General features: G+C 45.4%; 1 protein-coding gene across 1 annotated transcript; it reads right to left on the reverse strand.

Moving 5' to 3' along the window:
* LOC121836779 lies at positions 1–27,903 on the reverse strand. The gene is made up of 4 exons (XM_042291970.1): positions 27,766–27,903; positions 27,596–27,681; positions 1,317–1,526; positions 1–533 (listed from the first exon to the last, which is right to left on the reverse strand). Exons 1-4 carry the CDS (start codon positions 27,901–27,903, stop codon positions 128–130), a joined length of 840 nt encoding a protein of 279 aa, XP_042147904.1. The 3' UTR covers positions 1–127.
* Between the last annotated feature and the right edge of the window lie 62 nt (positions 27,904–27,965).

Consider the following 27,965-nt stretch of genomic DNA (forward strand, 5'->3'; position numbering starts at 1 on the left):
TTGGCGCTAGTATCGTGACCGTTACATCTCCCTTTCTTTGGACTATGAAAAACCAACAAGAAATACATACGAAAATAAACAAAATACACAAAACACGAAATATAAAAAGCAATAACTCAAAAGCCCGTTAAGCTTGCTGCTGGAAGTTCTGATCGTAGTTTAGCCTTTGGGGTCGCCGCACAGTTCGGGTTGATGTCCGAGCAACACAAGGTCCAAGTTCACTAGCCCGATCATCCTCTGTTCTCGCTGCGGAGTTGACTGCAGCTGGGGAGCTGGTCGGAGTTCTCGTTGAAGTAGCGACTGTGGTTGTGATTGCTGGATCATCATACTGCACTGTTGGGGTCAAGGCAGCCGGTGCAGCTTGAATGCTCGTCAGGCCACAGGATGGGGAATCCTCCAGGTGCTCCTCAAAGTAAACGGAACTCATCAGCTCTTCATTCGTCGGTCGCAGGTGTTCTCTGTTGCGTAGATATTCCCGGCCATCCTGCGTGACAACCAGTGAAGAACGAGGCGCCACGTTCCTTAAAGGGCAACTCCGCTTCATTTTTGATATTTAGAAAACTATGTAGCCCTCTTCAGTATCATATAGGAAGACCCCACGTCAAATATTACGATCTAATTCCGTTTATTTATTTAATAAACTGGCCGGCAAACCTTCAAGCGAGCCAAGTCGCCGAAATCTGCCAACTCTAGCGTGCGGCGCGAGGCGCAATCATCAGCGCAGTCAATGCCACGGAGTTGGAGCGGCCAACGTTGAGCCACTACGTCAGAGGCATGTACGTCATTCTCACGTTTTGCTTGTTTTTATTTCTCAGAGCGAAATGCAACGATGACGTCATGAGTTTCTCCTCCCGGTGTTGGCTGACCGGGCGTTCACGTGATCACCGTAACACGGATGCGCTACTCCCCCCCCCCCCCCCCCCCCCCCCCTTCTCTTTCGTCTTTTCCCTTCCCCCTCTCACCCAGGCCATCACCGTCCACGCCACGCGAAGCGACCTTCCCGCGTCCGATAAAAAGAAAACAAAAAAAAACAAAAAAACCTGCTCGCGTCGCTTGTCCTGTTTCTCGCTCCCTCCCGAACGTCACAAGACCACGTGGTTCGACGTGACGCGCATGCCTTTGACGACCCGAGACCGATGTTGCCTGACGCAACCGAAGTTTCGGTTTCGGTATCTGCTGACGTTTAAATTAGGATTACACAAATAATATTCCACATTTCGCGAATCCGAAGACGTAGAGTTGTTTAGTAGTGTTTTGTGAATTTGAATCGCATGGAAGCCTAAATTTTTCGGAATTGAGCGGAGTTGCCCTTTAACACTTGGCCCTTTGTGACCCTCTGTCCTTTGTCCCTCAGACGTACCACGTCACCTTCCCGTAGTGGCCTCAAAAGACATCCTTTGGTGTTATCCTGTGTGTGTTTTCTGGCTGGTTTTGGAACTGCTGGCTTGAAGTTAGGAAGACGGGACCTAATGCGGCGTTCCATTAGAAGCTCGCTGGGGCACCGGCCATCCTCCAGGGGTGTAGATCTGCACCCAAGCAATCCCAGCCAGAAGTCTTCATTAGGTTCAGCACTTTTCCGCAGTATTCGTTTTACCACTTGCACACCCTTTTCTGCAAGTCCGTTGGAACCTGGAAAATGCGGACTGGACGTGGTGTGCTTAAAATCATACTTCAAAGCCAAACTCTGGAACTGACGTGACGAGAACTCTGGACCGTTGTCGCTGCACACCTCTAGAGGTATTCCGTGTCTAGCGAACATGCTGCTTAATGTCCAAATAACAGTTTCTGATGTTGCCTCTCTGAGCATCTCTACCCCTGGGAAGTTGGAAAAGGCATCATTGGTAACTAGGTACGTGCTCCCCGCCTGCTCAAAGAGGTCTACACGAACACGCGTCCATGGTAAGCCTGGAACCTCACGCATCATTAGTGGCTCGTTCGGTTGCTTGTACGCAAACTGTTGACAGATTGAGCACCGGTGAATCATTTTCGTGATATCTTCGTTAATGCCGGGCCAGAAAACTAACTGTCTTGCTCGTGCTTTACACTTATTGATACCAAGGTGGCCATCGTGTATCCTCTCGAGTATTCGCTGGCACATGGTCTCTGGGATGACCATCTTTACACCCTTAAACAAAACTCCAGATCCTTCTGTTAATTCCCCGGTCAAAGGTTTGTACTGTCCAGAAATAGGGAGGTTTGCTCGGAGGCAGTTAATTACGTTCGTGAGGACGGTGTCCCGAGCAGTTTCACGCACGAACTGAATCTTAGTTGCTTCGCTTACTAGGCTGTGCTGAAGCTCCAATGCATACACCTCAACATCGGTTAGTTCTGTGCCGCTTGGCTGCCCAGAGGGAAGTGCTCTCGAAAGGACGTCTGGAACCACCAACTCTCTGCCAGGGACGTACGTCAGCTGGAACTCATACTTCATGAGCCTCAAGAAGAAACGCTGCAAGCGCGGTGGCATATCTCCTACACCTTTTTGTGCAATCGCAATCAGAGGTTTATGGTCAGTTTCCGCACAAAGTGGTGGAATTTTTCAAGACCACAAGTGACTCCAAGAGCCTCTTTTTCAATTTGCGAATAGCGTGTTTCCGCACTAGACAAGACTCTTGAAGCGTAGGCCACTGGTTTCCATCCCTCAACATGTCATTGTAAGAGCGCCGCGCCTATCCCATATTTTGAAGGATCCGAAGATACTTTCGTGGGTCTTGCCGGATCAAAGAGTGCGAGCACTGGGGTTGTAGATCTGAGATTTTTCAAATGTTCCCATTCCATTTGGTGTGAGTCAGACCACTCAAACACTGAGCTGTCTTTAATAACTCCGTGCATTAACGTTGTCCTCAACGACAAGTTAGGCAAAAATTTAACAAAGTAGTTTGTAAATGCCAATAATCTTGGCACTTCTTTCTTACTTATTGGTTGTGGAAAATTCTGAATGCTCTTAACGGGAGCTGGGCTTGGGGAGATACCATTTTCATTAATTACGTCCCCCAAGAACTCAATTTCCTTGCGGGCCAGTTTGCACTTGCTCATGTTGAACGTGAGACCCTCTTGACTGGCTCTCTGCTGTACAGCGCGTAATCTGTCATTGTGCTCGGCCTGTGTTCTACCCCACACCAGGATGTCATCGATGTATACTCGAACTCCGGGTAAACCCGCAAGCATTTGAGACATGGTCTTCTGAAATACTTCCGGTGCGGAAGCTATTCCAAACGGTAGCCGGACGTACTGGTATCTTCCAAATGGAGTAGCAAATGTGCAGATTCTCGTGGTCTCATCATCTAACGGTATTTGGTGAAACCCGGTATTTGCACCAAGGGTTGAAAACCATCGTGCATCAGAGAGCTCTGCCTCAATGTCTTCCCTTTGGGGAAGTTGGTAATGCTCTCGCTTTACCCACTTGTTTATGTTACGGGGATCCAGTCATACCCTGAGCTGTCCGTCTCTTTTAGCGCAATAAACGAAGGACTCACCCAGTCAGTTGGCTCATCCACTTTCCGGATAACGTTGGATGCGGTTAAGCGCTGCAGCTCCCTCTCCAGTGGCTGCCGCAAAGCTTGAGGGACTCGCCGGGCTGCTTGTACCCAGTCATGGGTAAGTTACTTTTAAAAAGTAATTCGTTACAGTTACAGTTACTTTTAGAAAAAAGTAGCGAAGTTACCGTTACAGTTACCGCAAGAAAAGAGTAACTCGTTACAGTTACAGTTACTTTTAATAAGTAACGACGTTACTTTTCAGTTACTTTTCTATAAAACAAAAACAAATTTAGAAAAATTAGAAAACGCTCCACACAACGTTTTATAGTATAAAATTAAGAAAAGTACACTTTTTACTTCATATTTTAACTTAGCAGCAGTTGCTCCTCGAGGTTGGTGTTTGAAAGCTTCCATGCCAGACTAGTGGCGCAAATCAAAATAAGGAAACATACGCATTGCGGAGTAGTGGCGCTAATCAAAATACGAGACATGCACAGTGTCCTTCCCGTGTATTGTTGTTTCACGGTTGATTCACCCGATTAAAATGCGTTTGCAGAGAAAAAAAGAAAAACCACAACATCAGTAACGCTTCAAGACACTAAGATTAAGTGTTCAGTCACTAAGTACAAGCGCGTGCGTAAAGATAGCTAGATATTTTGTCATAAAATCTACACGTGGCTATATTCGGGTCGTGACTCGCAAGAAGGAACGTATTCACAACTTAGTGCAGGGCCAACTTGACACTTGAAATGTCGGAATAGACGATTTTGAAAGTGCAAGGAATTGCTAAATTGCACTCGTTCAGTGATATATTATTCATAAAACACTGGAAAGTAACGACAAAAGTAACGTCGTTACTTTGATCGTTACCTAAAAAAAAGTAATAGAACTACAGTTACAAGTTACATTTTTAAAAAGTAACTCGTTACAGTTACAAGTTACCAAAAAAGTAACGAAGTTACAGTAACGCGTTACTAGTAACGCGTTACTACCCAAGACTGCTTGTACCGTTGGTCTGGCTCCTTCCTTTAGCACCGTGTGGTATGCCCGTTTCAGACGACCTTACCCCTGGAACACCTCGGGGAATTAGGAGGTCACTGCGCTCAAGTTATCGCAGGAAACTGCCGAAACACGATTCACGAGTCCAAGGAGTTCACTGGCCTGGAGACCGAGAATGGGAGCCCGCGACTTTTTCACAAAGAAGAACTCGATGAGTTCTTTTGTGTTGTTGCACTCCACAGTGAAGGATGCTTTTTCTGCGTGTGCAATTATGCTGCCACTGTAACCGCGCAAAATTGTGATGCTCCTTCGCAAATCCGAACTCCTGCCTGCTCGTTTCCACCACGACAGTGGCAACAAGTTTGCTTGGGCTCCAGTATCAATCTTCAGCATGATATCCTTATCAGCTACCTTCGCCGGTATCAGCCACTCCGCTTGATTACTTGCAGAAGTGCGTGCTCCCACCTCCAGAATTTCAAAGTCACTCCCCTGCATAAACATAATAAACATTTTCACAACACTGGAGTTGGTTTTCGGATGCGCCACATGTTCAGATGTTCAGGAGAAGTCGAGCGAGTGCAGCACAATGCAACCAGTCTGCCTGTCTGGTATGTCTTATTAATTAATATTGAGGGGTCAGAGACGCGAGTGTCCTCAAAAGGTCCAGCACATACGTTGAGCACATTCTTTTTTTCTGTATAGACTCTGAGGGCGTATAGGCGAGCGGAAATATGTTTATTTGTTTAGTGTATAAAATATGTTTATTTCCAATTGATCAAATAATTATTGGTTCTTTGGAAATTCTTCCATAACGAGTTCTTTCGGCGACAGTCTCGTGTCAGGCGTCCAGTCGTAGTACCTGTGCTCGTTGGTGTCGAATGACGCTCCTGGCACGTCGGTGTTCAGTTTGGTCAAGTGACAAGTTTCACCGACTGATGCCGTCTTGTGATCATACGTTACGTGCGGCCACTGACATCTGATGCACTGAAGCTGCAGGGCTGGCTTCTAATCAGCAAATTTTCCTGGTAGTTTTCTGCGTCAACGCAGCAAGCTCGGGCATGTAATGCTTACGTGGCTGTGCCTTTTGCTGTACCGTTGACTTGATGGCTGGCAACAACGTTTGATTGCTATCCAAACCATTTCACTTCCACTTCGTAATGGCGATTTTTTCTGCATCCCACGACCACTGCAACTCGTGTAGGTCTCGTGTGGCTAAGTGATGTCGGGTGATGCTTGGTGTCCACTTTTGAGAAGAACCATTCTATTTCTTCAAGTCACTAAGCGGCATTCTCCCTCAAAGTTGGTAATTGTGTGCTTCGTTGCGCGGACACAGGTAATTGGTGTCAGCAAATTGTTAGGTTTTGTCCTTGGGCGACAACTGACACCAAGTTAACTGTCCTTGCATTGCCGCTCACCTGTTTTGTCGTTCTTACCTCCCGTTGAGGTGATGGGGATGGGAAGCTTCGGAGTAATGTCGGCACCAAAGGCAAAGGCCGCCCAAGGTAAACCTCAATGTCCCACGGACGCTCCTCGAGACGTTGTCCAGGGGCGTTCGGCACGAACCCTTGCAGACCAATTCATTGGTACGGGCATCTCCAGTAGACATGGTCGAATTCGTGCAGCACCTTCGTTTTCCTCTGCATACTTTGTTCAGCGGGGACCTACACTGGTTCTTCCCGATGTCGGGAATGCTTCGGCGTTGGGGTGTTGCGTTGAATTATCATTGAACGCTAACGGGTAGCCGGTGGCGGTCGTCGTGATTTTGCGGCACAAGTCGCCCTCGGTTCGTCAGATGCTGCTTGGATCGAACAAGTCTCCAGTTTAAATGCCTGTCGAAGTTGTTCTGAAACAATATTGGCAATCAAAATAAAAGCCGTTCAACCGATGGCAGCAAGTGGCTTCCTGATCTCATCACGGACAGCGTCGTGGATGATGTCGCGGATGCCTGGGAGGCTGGCGTCGAAGTAGCAGTTGAACGACTCGAGTGTCGAGACGCTGGAGAATTGTTGATAGTGACAGGCTCGGGCGTGCAGTGTACATTCAATGCTGGAAGCCTCGGTGATATGAACCCTTTGACTTTTGTCGTGGGGTTGCGGACAAGGCTTCAGAAGGGAATGTCCCTCACATAAGGGACGTGGGTTTCTTAGGTTCTTGTCTTCTGTAGCATCAGGGTTGGCGTGGGTGGCCTGATCCTGGACAGGATCAGGAATTCGGTTTTCCCTCGTCAATGTGTGCTGATGAACGTGCACTTCAGTTCGATTCTGCAAATGCTTCACGACGTTAAGGAGGATTCGTTGTTCTCAAACCAGTGCCTGGCAGTTTCTTCGACGAGAAGTACAGGTTCTGCAATCACCTAGCTGTGTTTGGAGATTTGTGTTTGTCCTTTGTCCCTCTTGTTCCCCATCTCCAGGGGTTATTTTCGTCACGCTGTGCTGCTTGCCAAATTGTTCCTGCGTAGACGTGCACTTTCATGGAGCGCAGGTGTGTGGCGCAACGAAGAGCTGCCTTCAAGCTAGTAGCTCCCGTGCCATGCTTTAGGTGATGCTGCGCTGCTTCCTAAATTGTTCTGGCGTAGACGTGCACTTTCACAGAGCACAGGTGTTGTAGTTGGTATGGATTCCGCTAGTCTGTCGCGCGATTCGTTCACACAAACGTTTCATCAACACTCGTTACGTGAATTGCAAGCTGTATGGACATTTCATTGTGCGTGTGACCTACCCAGTCCACCCGTTCACGCAGCTTTGCGACGACAGTCTGCAGCGGCTCATTACCAGAAAATTGGTACCACATTCATTTCAGTTCAGTTCGTCCACGGCTGTCGTTAAACCCCGAATGAGAGGATTTATTCGGACAGAATACCACTAAAGCAATGCAACTTCTTTAGTGGTCAGGATAGACTTTTTTCTGTCAGTTTTGTTATATTGTCACGGATGCTTGCTCCAGTCCTATCTTCTATCAATTCTCACTATTCTGGAAAGTTTCAGCCCACGCTCAGCTGTCATCGTATGTTCTGGTGGAGGTGCTGGGTACTTTACCCATAGCCCTTCACTCTGTGTGCACCCTGGCGGCTCCTCAGCCGAGTTGCCCGATAACGGGACACGGGCGGCGGACTATTTCGCGTCTTAAACCCCCGGCGAGCCGTGAACCATGTCCTATCCCGAGCCCAGCAGAAAAAAAACGTAAGACGAGCGAGTACCACACAAAAGAACCTCGGAAATGTACCACGAAGGACCTGAAATCCGAGCCAGTCGCTGTTACCAACAAGAACCGCTGGATTTTGGTCTTTTGCCAGAAAAACCGAAGCTGACTAAGCCAACAATGACAAAGTTGTAGCAGCAAACCGCGTCCGCTCCCACCATTGTTTGCATGGCTGTCGCACCTCACACTCCGACGCCCTTTTGCGCAAGGTGTATGAAGACTTCGAGGGCTGGATTGAACAATATGACCGTGTCGCCCGCCACGATGGGTGGACAGACAACCAGCTCCTGCAGAAATTATACCTCTCGTGGAAGAAGCTGCCAGTTACTGGTTTGAGAACAATGAATCCTCCTTAGCGTCGTGAAAGGTTTGCACAATCGAACTGAAGAGCACGTTCATCGGCCAACATTGACCAGAAAAAACCGAATTCCCGATTCTGTCCAAGATCAGGCCACCCACGCCAGCCCTGATGCTACAGAAGACAAGAAGCTAAGAATCCCATGTCCCTCATGTGAGGGACAACCCCTTCTGAAGCCTTGTCCGCACCCCACGACAACAGTCAAAGGGTTCATATCACCGAGGCTTCCAGCATTGAATGTACACTGCAGGAGCCTGTCACTATCAACAACTCTCCAGCGTCTCGACACTCCAGTCGTCCAGCTGCAAATTCGACGCCAGCCTCCCAGGCATCCGCGACATCATCCACGACGCTGTCCGGGATGAGATCAGGAAGCTACTTCTTGCCATCAGTTGAACGGCTTTTATTTTGATTGCCAATAATGTTTCGGAAAAAGTTCGACAAGCATTTAAACTGGAGACTTGTTCGAGCGAAGCAGCATCAGACGAACCGAGGGCGACTTATGGTACAAAGTCACGACGACCGCCACCGGCCACCCGTTAGCATTCAATGATAATTCAACGCGACACCCTAACGCCGAAGCATTCCCGAGATCGGGAAGAATCAGTGTAGGTCCCCGCTGAACAATGCATACAGAAGAAAACGAAGGTGCCGCATGAATCCGACCATGTCTACTGGAGCTGCCCGTACCAATGAATTGGCCTGCAAGGGTTCGGGCCGAACGACCCTTGACAACGTCTCGAGGAGCGTCAGTGGGACATTGAGGATTACCTTCGGCGGCCTTTTCCCTTGGTGCCGACATTATTCCGAAGCTCCTCATCCCCATCACCTCGACGGGAGGTAAGAACAACAAAGCAGGTGAGCCGCAATGCAAGGACAGTTGACTTGGTGTCGGTTGTCGTTCAAGGACAATACCTAACAATTTACTGACACCAATTATCTGTGTCCACGCAACGAAGCACACAATTACCAATTTTGAGGGAGAATGCCGCTGAGTGACTTGAAGAAATGGAATGGTTCTCCTCAAAAGTGGACACCAAGCATCACCCGACTTCACTTTGCCATACAAGACTTACACAAGTTGCAGTGGTCGTGGGATGCAGAAAAAATCGCCATTACGAAATGGAAGTGAAATGGCTCTGATAGCAAACAAACATTGTTGCCAGCCATAATTGCATTATAACAGCACAGCGTCATTTAGCACGGCAAGGGAACTACCAGCTTCAAGGCAGCCCTCCGGTGCGCCGCACAACCAAAGTGAGCCGTCGGTCATTTGAACGAAGCGGCACCACGACTGCACACTGCCAAGCACGACTCAAACAATTTCTGTCGCTAACAGTGTATACAAATATATTGCACACGCTTCACTGCAGACCTCGAAGGTTCCGGTGGTCAACGAGAGCACAGAAACGTCGCCTAAAATTTTATCCTAGCGGTATTCAAATCAACTCGAGGTCCGAGCAACGTAGAGCAGATTGTTTCTTCTGTGGCAATTTCCCCGTCGGTCACCAGCGAAATGCACACCGTTCCGTATTTTCACGTTATACTTACGTCAGACGCCGCGCTGAACTCTGAAGTCGCTTTCAACCGGCCTCATATGACGGCTTCCGCGTCTGATATCAACTCGCCGAGACAAACAACAACGAACAAAGCCTCCGACAAGCTCCGGCTCAGCTGGGGCCAGTCACTGCCTGGGTGCTGCCATCTTCCTTGTGACGTCACGTATTTGGTTTGTTCACGTGACAAGTGATACAATTTGCGTACAATGGCAGCAGCCTTATGGGGGTCACTTTTGAGTGCAGACCGGAACCCCGATTTATCGCTCTAAGCCCCTCTGTATACCTTGTTGGCCCAATGGAAGCTGATTGCGATAGCGACGGTCTTGCGCAGTTTTCAAAAGCCTCTTTTTTTAACAAAATTAAACAAATCATTATTATATTAATACTACTAATGTAACTATATTAATGTTGTAAAAATTAACGAAAAGTTAGCCAATCTTAGATTTTATTTTTCAGTGTGACACCTAAACTATCTCAAGCGACGTTTCCTTCGTCGCCAAGGCTATTCTGATTCATCTATGCATGTATGCACTCCTGGTATGTCGGCTTTTCTTGAAGGCTCGGCTCTTTGGGCAAATAAATAGGGAGGACAACCTCGTATTTTGAAATCATGAGCGTTGCCGTCTTTTTTTACGAGGGAAGACACGTAAAATTGACGTTGATTTTTTACAGTGTAGTTTTGCCAGTGTAAAGCGGGTGACTACCGGCTCAGCGTAATGGCCGAATCATATCACTGCTGACCGCCAGCGCTAACGAAGCACTAATGGCCCCAAAACTCTGGGGACACATCTAGAAAGAATTGTAGTAGCCAATATTGTGGAAATAGACTGTCTCAGACAATCAGTCTCTCATAACATTTTATTTTCTCTAGTAAACATTCAAATATTCGCTTCTATACTATAAAAAAAATAAAACCTTTATGCAGTAGCGTTTAGGTACGCTCATGCGTGACCCATCTTTTTATGTCATTTCCGCTTTTTACTCCTGACTAGACAGTAACCTGCCCGCTTCCCGCTCGTGAATACCGCAAGGCTAGTCACTCCTTAGTCGCTGATTTTTCTCTTAATTCACATCTACTTAGACGGGTTACTAACTTTAAAAGAGGACTTGTTAGTCACGACTGGTGAATACGGCTGTTTATTATTAGATATTGAGAAGACACAATACGTACAAAAAATTATTTGGTGTTTAAATTAGGCAAATTCTAACCCCCCGTTGAGCACCCATAAATTTGTCCGTAACAAAGGCCTTAGCAATGGTTTTTTTTTTTGAGCCAAGCTCCATGTTGTGACGTCATCACTTACGGGCTTAATTGTCGGGTCAACCCACTGATCTCTATTTTAGTAGGCTAAATCGCGGATCGGGAGCCCGTCGTTGTCGCCACCGGCGGCCATTGCTTCACACCAGGCAATGCACGCAAGTCTGTGGGAGAAACACGCAAAAGTAAGAATATTGAAGCATGTACACTGATCATCACCAGCTCGCTTGTTTTTTTAAAGGGCAACTCCGGTCCATACTTTCGATTTTGGGATTATGGCTGTTTTTAGTGCAGTTAGCGCCCCTGAATTGCAAGGTGTAATTTTTTTCTCGTTATTGTGCGTAGTTTTAAAAATATCGACGTCTCAAAGTTTTGTTTGGGGCGCGGCCGACGAAACCGAAACTAGCCGCTCGAGGTTCCGGTAACACTGGAAATCAGCCGTTATGTGGACGTGACGCCAAGATCGTTCTCATTCAGCGAGTACGCAGTCCAAGCGGCACCTACCTCTGTTGCGCTAGCCGTCTAAAGATAGAAGGTAAGCTTATTTTTTTTTTTGAAATTCTGTATACGTGGTAGTTATCCAGCATATGTAGCAAGAGTTAGTGCGTATACCCAAAAGCTAGCGACTGGAGAACCCGTCAACTCGTTCGGTGGCGTACTCGGCGGCCGCCGCCGCGCGTGCGCTATGCCGTGCCGTACTTGTTGCTTGTATACCCAAAAGCTAGCCACTTGAAAACGAGTCGAACGAGTGAACTCGTTCGGTGCCGTACTCGGCAGCTGTCGGCGGTGTGCGTGCGGTCTCCCGCACTCGTCGCTAGGCCTAAATTGTCATCGGGGCTCCGTGGATGGAGCGGCGTTGCTCTACGCCGCGCTGCCAGTGACGTACAGTGCTGGCGCTTTCGCGCGGCGGGTCAGTCCCAGATACGAAGCTTTGAGGCTCTTTGGCGCTTTCCGCGACAACCGCACAGACGTGTGTCAAGCTGTAGACGTCTGTTTTTTCGTTATTTTTTCCTCAGGCGCGTAAAGGCCGAATTTGTAAGCTACGACACTAATTCACCACATAAGTTCGTCCAAGTAATGAATCTTTGTACAAATAAAAAAAAAAAAACTTGCCGCACTAAAAAAAAAAGTTCTTTGGGCAGTCATTTTCTTCTCAAAGCTAGCAAAAGTGTTTGTGGGTGATAAAGGAAAACAGAGAACGTTAGCAAGGTGAGAACACTTTCTTTCCCTTCCGCATTACCACCCCCACCCACAACAATTTTTTTTATTAGAATACATAGGATTTTAAGTTTTCCTTCGTAACTTCTAAATAAGGCAAGTGTTTTTGTTTTTTTTTGCATTTTTAAATATTATATTTACCTCAAGCCGAACTCGGGCAAATTAGGAGTCCTAACTTACAAATCCGAACTTTCGCGATTTCTTTAAAGTCCCTTGTGGTATTCACAAGCGCAATGTTAATTAATACTGCTGCGTAACGGGTTCGAACGATTGGGAGGCGAATGTTTATATCCCATGAGCATCACGCGCCGGCTGTTCGCTAGTAGTCGTTACGGGCCTGAATACTACGCACGAGATTGCGTAGTAAACAAGCAGTGACGCAAAGCAGAACATTGTTTTCGTTTTCATTACAAACTTCACAAGCAGTGACGCAAAGCAGAACATTGTTTTCGTTTTCATTACAAACTTCAGTGTTTGGAGCTAGTTAGTGGTTGTACTCTACCTGCCCACCATTCCCCATTCAACAGACATTCAAAGGAGCGTGAATGCTCAATCTTCAACACTGCACTTGACAATGACTGTTTTATTTATTGATCAGGATACTTTTATCATGTTTACCTTTTCTGTACATGTACCATGGGCAAAGAGCGACGGCACGGCATCCTTTTTAAGCCTCGACGCCTTCGCTGACAAGCCACATGCAACCAACACCTGTAGGTTTCGTTCGTAACTCTCCGGAGAAATATGATCGGAGCAGAGCTTCGATCTGGGGGTCGACGTCCAAGGCTTTCCAAAGTCTACTCGTCGAACAGCGTTCACCCACACCTTCTCCAATTTCCGATCCGTTGGAAACTTGTGAAAAAGCACCTCCGGGTTGCGCAGCGGCTTGTTTGAGCAGCCCACAGCGCTTTAAGTTGTACTCGGCATCTTTCGAGGAACAGCTGCGCAGTCTTGGGCGCACCGAGTTGCTCGCTAAAACGGGTCTAGGAGTCCTCACAAGCAAATAAACAAAAAGCTATACCGAAGCTACACGGGCTACAGGTAAAAACAACGGCTAAACACGCAATTACAAACCGAAGTAGCGGTAATAGCGGCACAAAGAAGCGCGCGCGACGGCTGCGCCGTGCGCCCGTCCGGAACGGAGGAAAAAAAGAGGACGACGTTGACATCACGGCCCAATGTTGCTTTAGCGATCGGCAACCCGCTGGCCGCCCGCTAAGGAGCAGCGGCTCGCGGCGGGTCGCGTTTTTATTATCGGCATTAGTTGAGAATGCGGCGTCCCACGGACGTGAAATTTTGGCTGGGGTCGTATTTTGTGTCACTAAAGCTATACCAGTAATTTAATTCATTTTGAGTTTTGGCCGGAGTTGCCCTTTAAGTATTATTGCGTGCTAACTGACATTTTTGAAAACCGCATAGGTGTTAAAGTAAACCCGATTAAAAAAATTCGTAGACTTAAAAAAATACGCGAACAAGGCAATACCATTTATCGTAACGTCTTATGACTATAACGATAAAATCGAAGTGCTTAGGAATTGCCGAAAACTAAAAGAAACCAAACTATCGGTGTCTAACGATTATTCCCCGGTCACCTGAAGTAAACGAGAGCAATTTCGGAAGTGCACAAGAAGCGACAGATCCAAGGGGGTGTGTTAGACTCGACCACGATAAGATTGTAATCGATAAAAAATCATATTCTTGGGATGACGAAACGAATTGTAGGATAAAGCTCGCCTCAGGTGCGGTAAACTGAGCCACGTCCGAATGACGATTGAATAACTCGAGCAGGCAATTCAAGCTGATTAGTGTGACCGCACGTAGTTTTGCCAATAAAGTTGGGGATCTAGAGCACTTGCTTATTCACTATGGTCCGGATGTGGTTATTGGTTATAGTTACTGAAACTTGGCTGTGTCCGGAACTAACAGATAATGAACTGGTCCCCTCCGAGTAAGAAATGATGCGAAATGACCGCACTGCACGTGGTGGGTTTGTTGCTATAATACTGAAATAAAGTATCGACTTCGTTATCCCAGATAACGAAAGTGTCTTGAACAAAATAAATTTCTGCTGCATTATTTTATCGTTGGCGCAGGGTACAGGCCAACGATTCTCCTGTCTGTTTCTTAGAGGCTATTCAAGACTAATAAATCAGATTCAAGTCGACCCCCGTGGCGTTATCGCGGGAGATTTTAATCTTGCAGAAATGAATTCAACTCATGTAAAAAAAAACACACAAAAAAAAACGGATTTTCTTTGGACATTGCGTTTGGAAAAGGACTTGTACAAACATTTTAGTGGAAAACGCGAGACTCTACATATTGTAAACGAGAGTACGAGATGCAGGAGAAAAGCTAAATCATAACTCGGTCTTATTTTTCTCGATGGTCATGCGTCAGACTACTCAGTATCACTGGAAGATGGCCTGTCGGACCATAAGCTTGAGTTGTTGTGCATAAGAAGTGTTTTACTGCAACTCAATAAAAAAAAGTCACCATCTACGTATTGGACTTGAGTAGAGCTGATAATCTAAGCATTTTGGATTATGTGGAGATATCACTGCATGAATTTATGGGGCGATGAACGTAAATTGTTTGTGGCTTCTGTTTAAAAGTATCGTCAACTACTGTGCCGAACGATTCGTTCCAAAACGAATAAAATTTGTGTGAAATGAAAACCGGTGGATAAACCGCGAAAATTAGTCAACTAAAACGAAAAACAAAACGAAAGCGATAAAATAGGGCAATAGATCAGAATGACGTTACCAGTCTTTAACGAAACTTGAAAGATAAGTTGGCGCAAGTAAAGGAACGATATGTACAGACACCCTAAAACAGTTCATGAAAATTTTGCCAGGATGTTTTAGCGACACCTCGCCCCATTCGGAGAGTCTTTGAAATACGTGCTTGCGAACAATGAAGTTATATCTAATCCTAGTGCGACGGCTTCCCGATGCAATGATTTGTTTTTTACTTTGTGTTTTTTGAGCCGTATTGTGATGCACGGTATCTGGAAAGCGTGCTCATGGAGGCATCTCAGGCTGACTTTAATATCTGTATATCCCAACAGGGTTTTCTTTTTTTGCTCAACATTGATATTTATTAGCCTCAAGGGCCCGATAATGTTCCCAGCAAAGATTTGAAACGATATCCGGAATGGGGGTGTGTAAATATCTAACAATGATATTCCGTGTATCCTTGGCCCAACATGTTCTTCCTACCGACTGGCTAACGGCAAAAGTTACCCCGCTGCATGAAATTGGCTGCAAACATAACATTGAAAACTACCGTCCAATTTCCCTCACCTGCGTCTGTTGCGAAATACTGGAGCATGTACTATCGGGTTACCTCTTTGATTACTTTGAGAGAGTAAATGCTTTTAGCCCAAACCAGCACGGATTCCGGCGGAGGTTTTTGACCGTCACACAACTGACAGAAACTACACACGACTTTACGACTTCGCTGAATGAGTGGGGACAGACGGATGTAATGTGCCTGGACCTTTCAAAGGCTTTTGATGGCGTGCCACATGCCCGACTCATTAAAGAGCTAGTAGACGCTGGTATAAATTTACAGGTATTAAAATGGATCAGCGCCTACCTCACTTATCGTACTCAATTTGTACAAGTTAACGGTGCTAGATCTCATACATTAAAAGTCACGTCGGGCGTTCTCCAGGAGTCCGTTCTGGGGCTGGCATTATTTTAAGTTATATTAATGATATTGCAGATAACATTAGCTCTAAAGTTACTACTCGCTTATTAGCAGACGGCTGCTTAATTTATGAATGAAGAAAGAATAAAACAATTAAAACAGGGACAACACAACCACATCTTTCATATGGTATAATCTTTCATATGAAAGATGTGGTTGTGTTGCCCCTGTTTTAATTTTTGTTATTCTTTCTTGATCCATAACTTAAACCAACACGCTCTTCTATCAAGCATGCTTAATTTATTCCAGAATTGTGTGTCCTGATGATCAGGTCACTTTGAACATAGCGTTAGAAGCTAAATTAGTAACGCAAACGGTCAAAAATGCAAATTAACCCCCCAAAAAAACTGTATTCTCAAGAATCACAACTAAGATTAAAAACGTGTTTGTTTTTCATTATTCGCGAGAAATTTTAAATACTGCGATATCACCGTGTCTGGAGATATGTAATGGAAATCCCATATCAAAAACTTGACAAACACCGCTGAAAGAAATTTGTCGTTCTTGAGACGTAACCTCAAATTAGCAGCAAAGGAAGCGAAATTAACCACCTACTTAACATTTGCACGCCGTGCCTTGGCATATGCAAGCACCGTATGAGACCCATACAAAAAGAAACGAATTGAGAAATTAGAAAAGGGTACAGAGGAGAACTCCCAGATTTATCAGATCCAGGTATCGAAGGACAGACTCTGTAAGTGCGATGCTCACCCAACTCACATTCCTGTCATTGAAAGGACGAAGGAGAGTCGACAGATTAAAACTGCTATAATTGATAAAAAAAAACTAAATATTAAACATGGATTCGCTGCGATATTTAAAGTCTCGTTCCACTAGAGGACCTCGGGGAAGTAATACTTAAATGTTGATTTCAATGAAAGCCCAGATGAATTGTTTAAAGTATTCTTTTTTTTCTTCGAGGACCATAGTAAGGTGGAACATCCAAAAGCATCTTGCGGTAGGCAAGAAGCTTCTGAATGTGACAGCGATGAAGGTTTTGAAGTCAACCTGTGAGGCACCACCCAACAACACATATAATTTAGTTTTATTTCATTTTTTCTGTTCTTTGCTTCGCTTATATTTATATAGTCGACTCTCATTAATTTAAACTCTCTTAATTCAAACTTTCGTATAATTCCAACTAAGATGCAGGTCCCATCCTATGCATCTCTATGGGAGGAAACTCCTGATAATGCAAACTTTGCTTATTTAACACAAATTTTTGGCCACCCTCCAATTTGAATTACCGAGATTCGACTGTATATTTTTAAATGCATCTGAGTTTGAATCATTCATGTGCGTTTCATTCGTGGAAGTGCGCTTTAAAAATTTGCTTATTTTACGAATACCCACACCTGTAACGGCCAATAAGCCAACAGTATGAATAAATAAAATAAAACATTACGCGTGCCATAAGCATCAGCTGAACATATGCAACGAGCTCATACACATACACAGAACGTGCAAACAACATGAACAGACACTACCCTCATTACTAATTTCGAACTTTGTGTTTCCGCCTTTTATACTCGTCATTTTGAAGGCACGGGTTTTCTCTCGTTGAACACCGTAATAATGTTTTCAGCAGTAATGCCACACCTACGAAGGTTTTTCGAACTGCTCGGGGGATGTTTCGCTCATTAAATATTAAACGCTCATGACTTAATCATTTGCAAAAGCAGATAAAACAAGCCACTTCACCGCGGTTCCAACCCAATCAATGTGTTTGCTTCACCGCAAGGAGCCAGTTTGCTTCATTAAAGCACGCTTCTTTTTCTATCGGAGTAGTTACTTCCGTTTTTGCGCTCTTCCCGTGGGGCTGCAATTGTCGTAGTGAAATAATCTCCGCAAGAAAAAAAAATGGGGGGGGGGGGGGGGGGGGGCGTAGTCACTAAGATAAAAGCGATGCTTTACGGGCAGAGAAATCTTTTCTATAAACATTAATGCAGTCAACGCCGCAAATTACGGCAGACGTTACGTACGGAGTTCCGGTGAGCTGGAAGTTTTGTAGCGCTCATCCTAGCGCGCCACTCTCCAGGACTGTGTATATTTAAACATCGATATAAAATATCGCCGTGTTTCATGAATTCATCTCGCATTGTTCTTTAACGCATTGTTCTTTAACGCATTGTTCTTTAACGCTAGAATTACAAACGGTAAATACTAACTATACTTTCTTTCCTTCGTCTTTCAAGCCTGTTCAGTCCTCCCCACAAAACGGAATTGCTCTCATGGAGAGGAGCACTAAACATCGCAGACAACAGTCACATTAGCCACTGTACGATAGGAGCTGCGGTTTAGACCAGGTTCCAACATGACTATCGGCAGGTCGATCGATTGCACAGCAATTCCTCAAGCGGTCCTAAACTCTTTAAAGTACAAAAAATAATGCCTACCTGCTGCAGTCTACGCCATCTCATTTTAGTTGCATTGGGGTCTTTTCACAGGCCGCCATGTATGAGGGCACTATTTAGAGCGCATGCTCAGAATGAGCTCGAATAACTAGGCTGCTAAGACCGGCAGCCTTGATGGTGTGCAATGCACTTTGCAAGCGAATTGTGGAAGCTCGCCGTCAGCACGGGCTCGGCAGTAGCGCACACAGCTATGGCCGACAGCACTCCCTGTACCAGTGACAAGCGAAGACACGGTCACATGAAAATCACTGGATTCTGGGAAAGTAGCCAGCCCTATTGCCTTCCCCGGTGGGTAGTTGAACACAAACAAACACTTACATACAGACGACCTAAACTTCGCAAGGCCATTTAATCGGTCTCCGCTGCCTTGCCAATCGCCATTTCGGTCCCTTCAAATCTTCGAAACTTCGAGACAGTCAGTATAATCTAGTCGCACCAATATCACCACGGAGCACCATCGTACTGAAGGCGTTCCTCGCCAAAGTATTGTCTTTGGAATTGAGTATACAATTAAATTATCAATCATGCTCATCTCCACGGATCTTGTACGATTTTATTGTTCTCCTTGCTTATTTCCAAACAGGAGAATTATTTTTCAATGCCTCCAAGCGCCGACACCGTATGCTGTGGTGGTACGAAGATGTACGCTTGTTTCGCAGGTGTGTGGATAGCAACCTTTGGTATACAAGAAACCTATATATAAATATTGCTATACGACAAAGGCAATTACGAAGAAATAAACCGAGCGTTGTGTGACTATTTCTCTATTTTCTTAATTAAGTTTGATTCGTGAGATGTTAACGAGAATTGGAACTTATTTAAAAAGAAGTTAGATGAACTTGTTAACATTCACATCCCATTCAAATACCTCAGGCCTTGCTCGACGAAACCATGGTTCATTCGACAGCTTAGGTCTCTCTGTAACAAAAAGAAAAGGCTTTTCCGTGTTGCAAAGCGTGATGACACTCCTGAGTCATGGTCCAAATATAAAAATAGTGAACATAACTACAAAATGAAACTGCAAGAGTGCAAAAGCCTGTACTCTCAGCAGACGCTCCCTTCAATATTACTTAACAACCCTCGTCGTTTCTGGAGTATTGTTAACTCAAAGACCACACTTTACCAAAAATTTTTAGCGACTGAGGTGATGTTGTGACCATACCTCGGCAAACCTCACTCATGAGGGCCCTCGCTCACCCTCACTCACCCTCATCTTTACAGGTGAGGTGAGGGTGAGTGAGTTTCTGAACCAGGAAAATTCATGAGTCTGAGGGTGAGTGAGGGCCGTGAGGGCCGTGAGGGCGGTGAGGGCGGTGAGGGCCGTGAGGGCGGTGAGGGCGGTGAGGGCCATGAGTGCGGTGAGAGTGGTAAGGGGTATGAGTGCCATGAGTGCGTGAGTATTGTGAGGGCGGTGAGTGCCTGAGGGGTGTGAGGGCAGTGAGTGGCATGAGAGGCGTGAGGGCCGTGAGGGCGGTGAGTGCGTGAGGCCCCCTTCTGATCGAGCATCTTTCTCAGCAATTTTGGTGTTAATGGCGGGTTGTTCTCTAGCTTTCCCTAGATCGACACGAATTGCTGAGATCGGGTCCGGCTCGAAATAAGCAAGCAACTCGGAGCAATTCGAATACGTTTGAAGCGGCTGCATCTAATCAGGGACGCAAAATTTTCACGTGATACCTCGTGTCGGTGATGATGACACCGAAAGACTTGGTTCTCGTTCGAAATCGATCGTTTTTTGGAAATAAACTGTTTCAAAAAGGTGCATTAGTATTCTTAACGAGATTTGAATGCATAAAAACACGCTTATAACGCGTAATTGTGTCTAAATAGTGCAAGAAAAATAAAATTTTATGATGACGATGGCAAATTGCAGCAATTGGTTGCTGCGTGTGCTCGCGGGCGGCCCGTGCTGCTGGTGTTGCGACGTAAAGTTTCTGGGCGAAATTGCTCCATCTGAAGCTGGCCTGAGTGGCGTGAGGGCCATGAGTGCGTGAGGGGCGTGAGGGGTGTGAGGGCCGCAAGGGCGGTGAGGGGCGTGAGGGCGGTGAGTGGCGTGAGGGCGGTGAGTGGCGTGAGGGCGGTGAGTGGCGTGAGGGCCGTGAGGGCGGTGAGGGCCGTGAGAGCGGTGAGGGCGGTGAGGGCGGTGAGGGCCGTGAGGGCGGTGAGGGCCGTGAGGGCTATGAGTTCGTGAGGGCCGTGAGGGCCGTGAGGGCGGTGAGGGCCGTGAGGGCGGTGAGTGGCGTGAGGGCCATGAGTGAGTGAGGGGCGTGAGTGAGTGATGGCCGTGAGGGCGGTGAGGGCCGTGAGGGGCGTGAGGGCGGTGAGTGCGTGAGGGCCGTGAGGGCCGTGAGGTTCAGTGAGGGTGAGTGAAGGGCTGAAGGTGAGTGTGACTATGAGGGTGAGGGTGAGTGAGGGGCTGAAGGTGAGTGTAGCTCTGAGGGTAAGGGTGTGTGAGGGGCTTAGGTGGTGTGGCTGTGAGAATGAGGGTGAGTGAGGGCGACCTAAAATGCCGACCTCTGGTTGTGACAGATGATCAGTGTGCAGCTATGTTTAATTATGTTTTTTGCAATGTGTTTCCACCTATTTCTACAGACTGTTTACCTGGTCACGTTCCTGCTGATTATTTTCCAATGGACCCTGTTTTTGTAGAATTTAATGGTGTATTTCAAATTATTAACTCATAAAGGTCTCGTCGTCCTCTGGCGTTGACAATATAAACACTAAGATATTACGTAACACTAGCCTGTCTAGTAGTTTATTTCTGACCAAAATATTTCAGCAGTCTTTGGAGTCGGGGGTGGTGCCTGAGGACTGGAAAATCGGCAAGGTCATTCCAGTCCACAAAAGCGGCAGTAAGTCCTCTCCCCTCAACTACAGGCCTATATCTCTTACTTGCATCCCATCTAAGATCATGGCGCATATCATTTTCACGCATCTGATTGATTTCCTCGAAAACAACTTCTTTTTTTGGCAACACGCAGCACGGTTTCCGCCGCAACTCCTCTTGTGAAATGCAGCTCCTATTTCTTACTAATGACCTTCACCTAAACCTTGACTCCGGCTACCCCACTAGTGCTGTATTTCTGGATTTCGCCAAAGCCTTTGACAAAGTGCCACATAACCTCCTTCTGCTGAAACTTTCTATGCTAAAGATTGACCCTAATATACTATAATGGATCGAATCATTCCTTCTTCAACGTCGTCAGTTTGTTTATGCTAACCAAACCAAATCCACACTGTGCTCTGTTTCTTCTGGTGTCCCCCAGGGGACAGTACTCGGCCCATTACTCTTCCTAATATATATTAATGATCTTCCTCTCAACATCTCTTCCACTGTGCGGCTTTTTGAGGATGATTGTGCAATCTACCGTAAGATAACCTCTAGAGATGATACTGTAACGCTTCAAGACGACATTTCTAAAATTTCTGAATGGTGTAGCACATGGCGCGTGTCCTTAAATCCTAACAAATGTCAGTGCATGTGCTTTTCTCGTTCATTGTCAATCACCTACCCTGTACTTCTTTTAAACTCTGCTCCCATTGATTATACTAACAAATACAAATACTTAGGCTTGAATCTCACACTTAATCTATCATGGCATACTCATATTAAAACAATTATATCCTCAGCAAACCGCTCTCTAGGCTACATTCGCCGAAACTTTAGATCCTCACCTGAAAACCTAAAACATATTTTGTACACCACTATTGTTAGGCCTAAATTAGAATATGCGTCCTCCATCATCAAAAAAATTTTACAGGCTCCATTGAATCCGTTCAGAACCGTGCTGCTCGCTTTATTTTTAATGACTATGCTCGTACCTCAAGTGTATCATCAATAAAGTCTCGTCTTAACCTTCTTCTACTTTCCTCCCGCCATTGAATTTCCCGTCTTTCTCTTCTTCATAAAGTCTTCTACACACCTTTCTTGAAAATGTCTCTTCTAAACCCGCCCACCTACATATCATCAAGACTGGACCATTTATGCAAGATCGCCCGTCCCAAGTCATCAAGTGAAGCAGACCTGCATTCCCTCATCCCTGAGGCAGTTGTGGACTAGAATGACCTCCTGGACGCCATAGCATTTCCGACTAGCTCCTCAAAACCGCTTGTACTGACCCACTACCCTCTATAACGCCCCCGAGGCATTAAGGGTATGTATAAATCATTAAATAAATAAAGCTACCCGTCACCAGAGAATTTAGATTAGCTCACTGAAGAATGAAGAGGTCAATGAGAAATTGCTCATTTCATGAGCCAAAATGACGACCAAACGAATTGATTGGCACTACTTTCGCAAGGTCCAGTTACTTTAGGCCACATGGGCGACCATTCCAGTCTACGGACACAACGCAGAACACTGTCATCGCGATGTTTGCTGCAATGTTGCCGACATGCGGATATGCATAACCAGGTTGATTGTTGGATGACACTCGGCACCAGGAAACAGAACCGAACGCCGCACGGAAAATATGCAGAAACCCGACAGCAAAACCGGCCTGCCTTGGACGCAGTTTCCGCGGTTTTCTTAACGTCATTAACGTCGGTACGTCGTTCCGCGATTCCAAGCCGGCCAAGACGGCCATCTTAGCCCAGTATACGTAGCGTTAATGGCACTGCTTCGAAACTTCGCTGTTTCTAGCGGCTCCGTTTGCACGTTTGACAAAACTAGAGGTAGAAACGTCAATGCAACCGAGATGTTCTGCATTTTTGGATTGCGAGACGTAATTACGGGCGGACTTCGCTGCCGCTGAAGCCAATTAACTCAACAACGTTTATTAAACAACGTGCGCGACGTGCTAGAAGAACGAAACAGAAAGAAGATGAAGCGGGAGGGCGCAACTTTCTTCCCCTATGCCTGGCGAAGGTGTGAAACGTCTTGTTCCTCCCTTCTTCTCGTGTCCGCTTGGGGGCGCATCAGTTGAAAGGAGGAAAACGTGCCGTTCCTACCTTTTTTCCTCTTTTTTAATGCGAGAGCATTAACTGTCCGCCTTTTTCTGCAACTGTTGCCTGTAACCGCCTCTAGCAGAAAAACGGCACCTAAGTTACCATTGGCTGCGAAAAATGTATCTGGGATGTTCCTTGAAAGAAAAGTAAATGGATGGCTTTGAAAAGAAACTTTCGTACATTTTGGAATGGGTGGGAATCGGACCGAGGTTTCCGGAATGCGAGACGAGCACGCTTCCCTAGCGCCACGGTGGCTACACGGGTCCGGCTGAAGCTGTGCCTATAGTGCGTGTGTCATGCTTTCGTATTCCCACACGTAAGCAGTCCTAAGTGCCTCTGGCGATTTTTTTTCTTAGAGTGCAGCTTTTATACTTGTAACTCTCGGTAGAAAGTACTTACTTGGCCAAAATAATGGTCAAAGGAACATGTGACAATCAGAAACGCTTAAAATGAAGCAAACGCTAATGAATTATTCATGCAGTAAGTTAGCACGAGTGTCGAAATGTCGAGCAGCATTTGCGGGCTTCGGATCGAAACTGGAGAGTCAAATTGTTTGAGCAACATCTATCCATACAAGTTACATAACTAGGTTGCCGAGACAAATGATCTCACATAAATATTATTCGGTAAGACAATATACAGAAAACTAGCGTTCTTTGTAGTTGGGTATGTTGGTTTCATTTACATCCTAGAACAATTTTGCCTTTAATAAGTGACAACTGCCGGCAAAACTATTGGCTAAGTAGTGCATATAGCTTAGTTGGCGCACGCAGAAAGGCGTCCTGCTGATGCAAAGAAAGAAAGAGAAGACGTTGATTTAACTCTGAGTAACTGGCTATTTGTATTACTTTGCATGCTTATGTTGTCATGCTAACCGAACAGGTTGTGCTGACATTCCCTGCACCTACGCACACTTGGAAGTAAGCTCAAACGCAGGGACGGATGAAGACATTTCATGGAGAGGGTAGGGGGGTTCGTTAAATTGTCTTCCGTGCTTTAATAAATGACTCGGGCTATAATAAGAAAAATACTGACCATCCATCTAGAAACTGTTCCCTGCAAATTGATTTTCCAAAAACAAATCTTTTTTTTTTTTTTGTCTTATTGGGGTAACGTTTTTTTCTGCTCATCCCTAGAACAAAAGTTCTCGGGACATGTTACCAGAACTTTTGTTTCCCGATTGTTCAAAACGCACTCCGAGACAAGTTTACATGCAAAAAAAAGAACGACTTTTCTGCCCATAAATCATCATATTTCTCGACGGCTTGACTTCTAAGCGTGGAACGAAATATTTTCTTTCTGACGCACATCTTCCAATTTCGACCCGCGAACATTTTGTACATTTGTCATCGCGTTTTCTCGACAGCCACGCGTGTCGTTCCTTGTTCGTCTATTACAGCTCGAGCTTGAGTGAAAAGTACGCTCGGATTGGTGCATAACGTCCTGCGCCAATATTTTTTTTCTTTTTTATTTGTTTTTGTTTGTCTCATTGTTCCATCTTTTGTGAGTATGTGTTTGTATGTGGATGTGTGTCCGAGTGGATGCAGCCAACCCCGGCACGGACACAGTTCGGCTCCGCAAAGAAAGGACGCAAAACGTATCTCAGAGGCGAAACTGTGGGGAGAAGCCTGACTCTTCGGCCGAGGAGTCATTGTGGCAGAGGCGCAGTCGAGCGGCGCGTGGTTGTTGCGATAGCGCCTTTTGTACGACGCAAGAATGCTCTCCTACCGGAGGACGCGCGCTCTGAAAGCGCCTTTTGAATTCACGAAAATAGAGGGACTCGAGGACAATTAACGCTACGACAACTTCAACCGCATTCTTTTCATATTGTGAACGTATTAAGGCTGGATCTTATCAGTCTTGTGAGAAGGATAATCTTCCCGCACTCGTGGTTGACGAGTCTAATTCCGGTCGTCTTGTCTTGATTCAGACCCCGGAATAGTTCAGTTCAAGCAATGAAGAGGCAAGAACGTTAAGCTGTTGTCATATATTTTATATAGTGCAAAAACAAAAACAAAAAGCTGTAAGATTTATTTTGGTAAATACAGCAGATTAAGTTCAGTTAGCCCCCAAATGCCTTATAAATATCTAGCTAGCAAAACGTGAGTACCAAAAATCACAGTAATAATTTCTGAAACTCGAATTTTAGATCAATCACGGCACGAACAACATCCATCCAGGTCAGAATATATATATATACTTGTGCAAGTAACCATAAAAGGAACCGATAGACACAGATTATATATATATATATATATATATATATATATATATATATATATATATATATATGTCTATTAATTCCTTTTATGTTTACTTGCACAAGTAAATTTTTCAGTTGTAAATCAACGCTGTGTCTGTGTTCTCCTTCCACTGCTCCTTCACATTTTTGCGCTGTTTTAATACATTTTCTGCATGACCAACCAACTAGCCCAACTACACACTCTGTTGCTTTTATTTGTGTTTGAGGCGCGTCCGCTTTGACCTTGAGCGGCGCGTGGTTGATGACCTATATTCATGGCCATCTTTGGGGCACAACGCCGACACCGCCTTTTCCTCTAATGGGACATATAAGGCTTTGGCCTTAAAACAGAACGTAGAGTACGGTGTTAAGATGTATTGCCTGGCAACCACCGCCCAGGCTTATACCGGGCTTACACGCGATACAATTGGCAAGAAGAATAGGTTTACACTAAAGCCAATTTTTGAGACTGAATTAGTCAATATAAAATTGCGTTCGTGAACTTTCAGGTTTTTTTGTTGTTTTTTTTTGCATTTTTCATTTTAAAACGTTATCGCATACCTATAGATGTCTGTTGAATTTGGTCCAGTCTGCACTCGTGCTGGGATCTGTGAACATACATGCGTAACCTATATGCAAATGGATAAAGACAAAAAAGAAAAAAATACCAAAAAATGGTCCGTCAACGGGAACTTCGGCAGCAATGGGATACCGGGACGACAGTGACGCCTACAACCGCTCATTTTCTTCGGCAACGCTTCTGCCACCAACCGATAGGATCACGACGCCACGTATATAGGGTGTAAAGGCGGCTCCTGCGATGTATGTTATAGCCCTTTGGGTCTACTGCGATGCACGGAAGGTAAAAGACAGGAAATGCCCCAGGATGACACGCGTTGCCGAACCTGTCAGACCAGAAGCATTCAAAGGGTAGCTTCTTTTATTATTTTCTTTGGAAAGTGACAATCATAATTGGTTTACGATATTCGTAGTTGACTTGAAGTGACCGCCTCATTAACGTTCCTCATCTTCGAATCCTAAGTATTACCCTGCAACAATGACTACGGGTGGGAAAAATGGTATTTTGTAGTGAGTCATGTAATTTATTACATTTTGAGGAGAGCGTGTTGGCATAGTCTAAAACTTTAAATGCTACCCCGTGATGTATCCTACTACGTCTAATTCTTACTTTTTTTTCGTGTAATCGATTTATTTCGTTCTTTTTCGTTGATGTTGTTTTTACTGTATGTGTGGGATGTTCGGAAAACATTCAGTCTCGATATTATTTTTGTTGTTATATTGGATTAAACTATTTTCGCCTTATTCTCCAAGAAACACTCTCTTAAATCGATACGAAAATCGAGTGGCAAACCAAACCCTTCGCTCAAAAAATTACTTCTTTTACTTCTTTTTTTTTAATTTCAGAGACAGGATTTGCGGTCTCTGTTTATGTTCACGACGCCAACGTTTAGGGCCTGACACTTACTGTCGTATCTCCTTGTAGGGGAGAGTGTTGAGGAATGGGACCGTGCGAGAAGTGGGACAGTCAACATATTTCTTCAGTGAATAGTACCAAAATGTTGATGAGCTGCTAGATTGATGACGCCGTAGCAAGACTTTCGACTGTAATGGCGCAGCTGCTTGGCGTGGTGTACACGATTTGAGTCACTGGTTGCCACTTTGGCCCTCAGATATAAGTAGCACACATTCGTTTTGCTTGATTCTTGAACCAAAACGGTTTGGCCAACGGCTGTAGTAAACTAACATTAGAAATATGCGTTAATAGGTTGCTTTTAACCATCGCTGTGTTAAGCCTAACATCTTAATTGTTGCCACAATGGACCTTTTCTACATACCGACGGCACCAGGCGGTGGATGCACCAACCGAAAATCGAGGGAGTGACCTACCTGCGTTACCAATCGTTAATGGGAGCTGCGCTACCCGTTTCTTCACTCTCCGAGCTGCGTCGCGTGCCCAACGAGACTTTAGAGAGGGGAATCCACGGCGTCCAACCAAACGTCGTGTTTTTCTTTCCGTCCATTCTTTTTTTTTTTTTTTGTAACACAATTATATATCTGCTGCAATTACGTCGTCTACTCGCTGATCCATAGCGTCCTTTCGAATTTCCTTGATTTTTCGTGCCGGCTTCCACCGCTTGGCATCGGGCGCTCGCGCCTGCGCAGAACGCTTTTCGGAAAAGGTCCATTGGCAACTTACCGTGTGTAAAGCAGTTGGGGAGGAATAGGGCAGTCATATTTACCTAAGATTGGTGCTTTGACTGGTAGATCAACACTGAGTATAACCTGTAATAATGATGAATGATCTCATTTTAGTTCATATTTTATTTTGGCCATATATTATTTGCTTTCTGTGAAATGTTACCATACTTTTAATCCATGGTCCAAAACCACGGAAAATCGGAGGACAAAAGACGGCTCCCATCGGGCTTCATGTCTGATGAAGACCTGTCTGCCTATGATATTCACTAGTACAATTTTTACGGCAATCTCGCGTGTGTCCCCCATTGGGACATATTTTTGTTCTTGGTATTTTTTCGTTTCTACATTTTTATGACAGCTAGGACAAA

This window comes from Ixodes scapularis, unplaced genomic scaffold, assembly GCF_016920785.2.
Source record: "Ixodes scapularis isolate PalLabHiFi unplaced genomic scaffold, ASM1692078v2 PGA_scaffold0__279_contigs__length_252992795, whole genome shotgun sequence".
Classification (NCBI taxonomy): Eukaryota; Metazoa; Arthropoda; class Arachnida; order Ixodida; family Ixodidae; genus Ixodes; species Ixodes scapularis.

Coding starts and splice junctions, on each gene's coding strand:
- LOC121836779 (XM_042291970.1), bottom strand. CDS start 27,903: ATGGGGGACACACGCGAGATTGCCGTAAAAATTGTACTAGTGAATATC. Junction 27,682..27,765: donor TTTTGGACCATGGATTAAAA/GTATGGTAACAT, acceptor TCATTATTACAG/GTTATACTCAGTGTTGATCT. Junction 534..1,316: donor AGGGTCACAAAGGGCCAAGT/GTTAAAGGGCAA, acceptor AATGAAGCGGAG/TTGCCCTTTAAGGAACGTGG.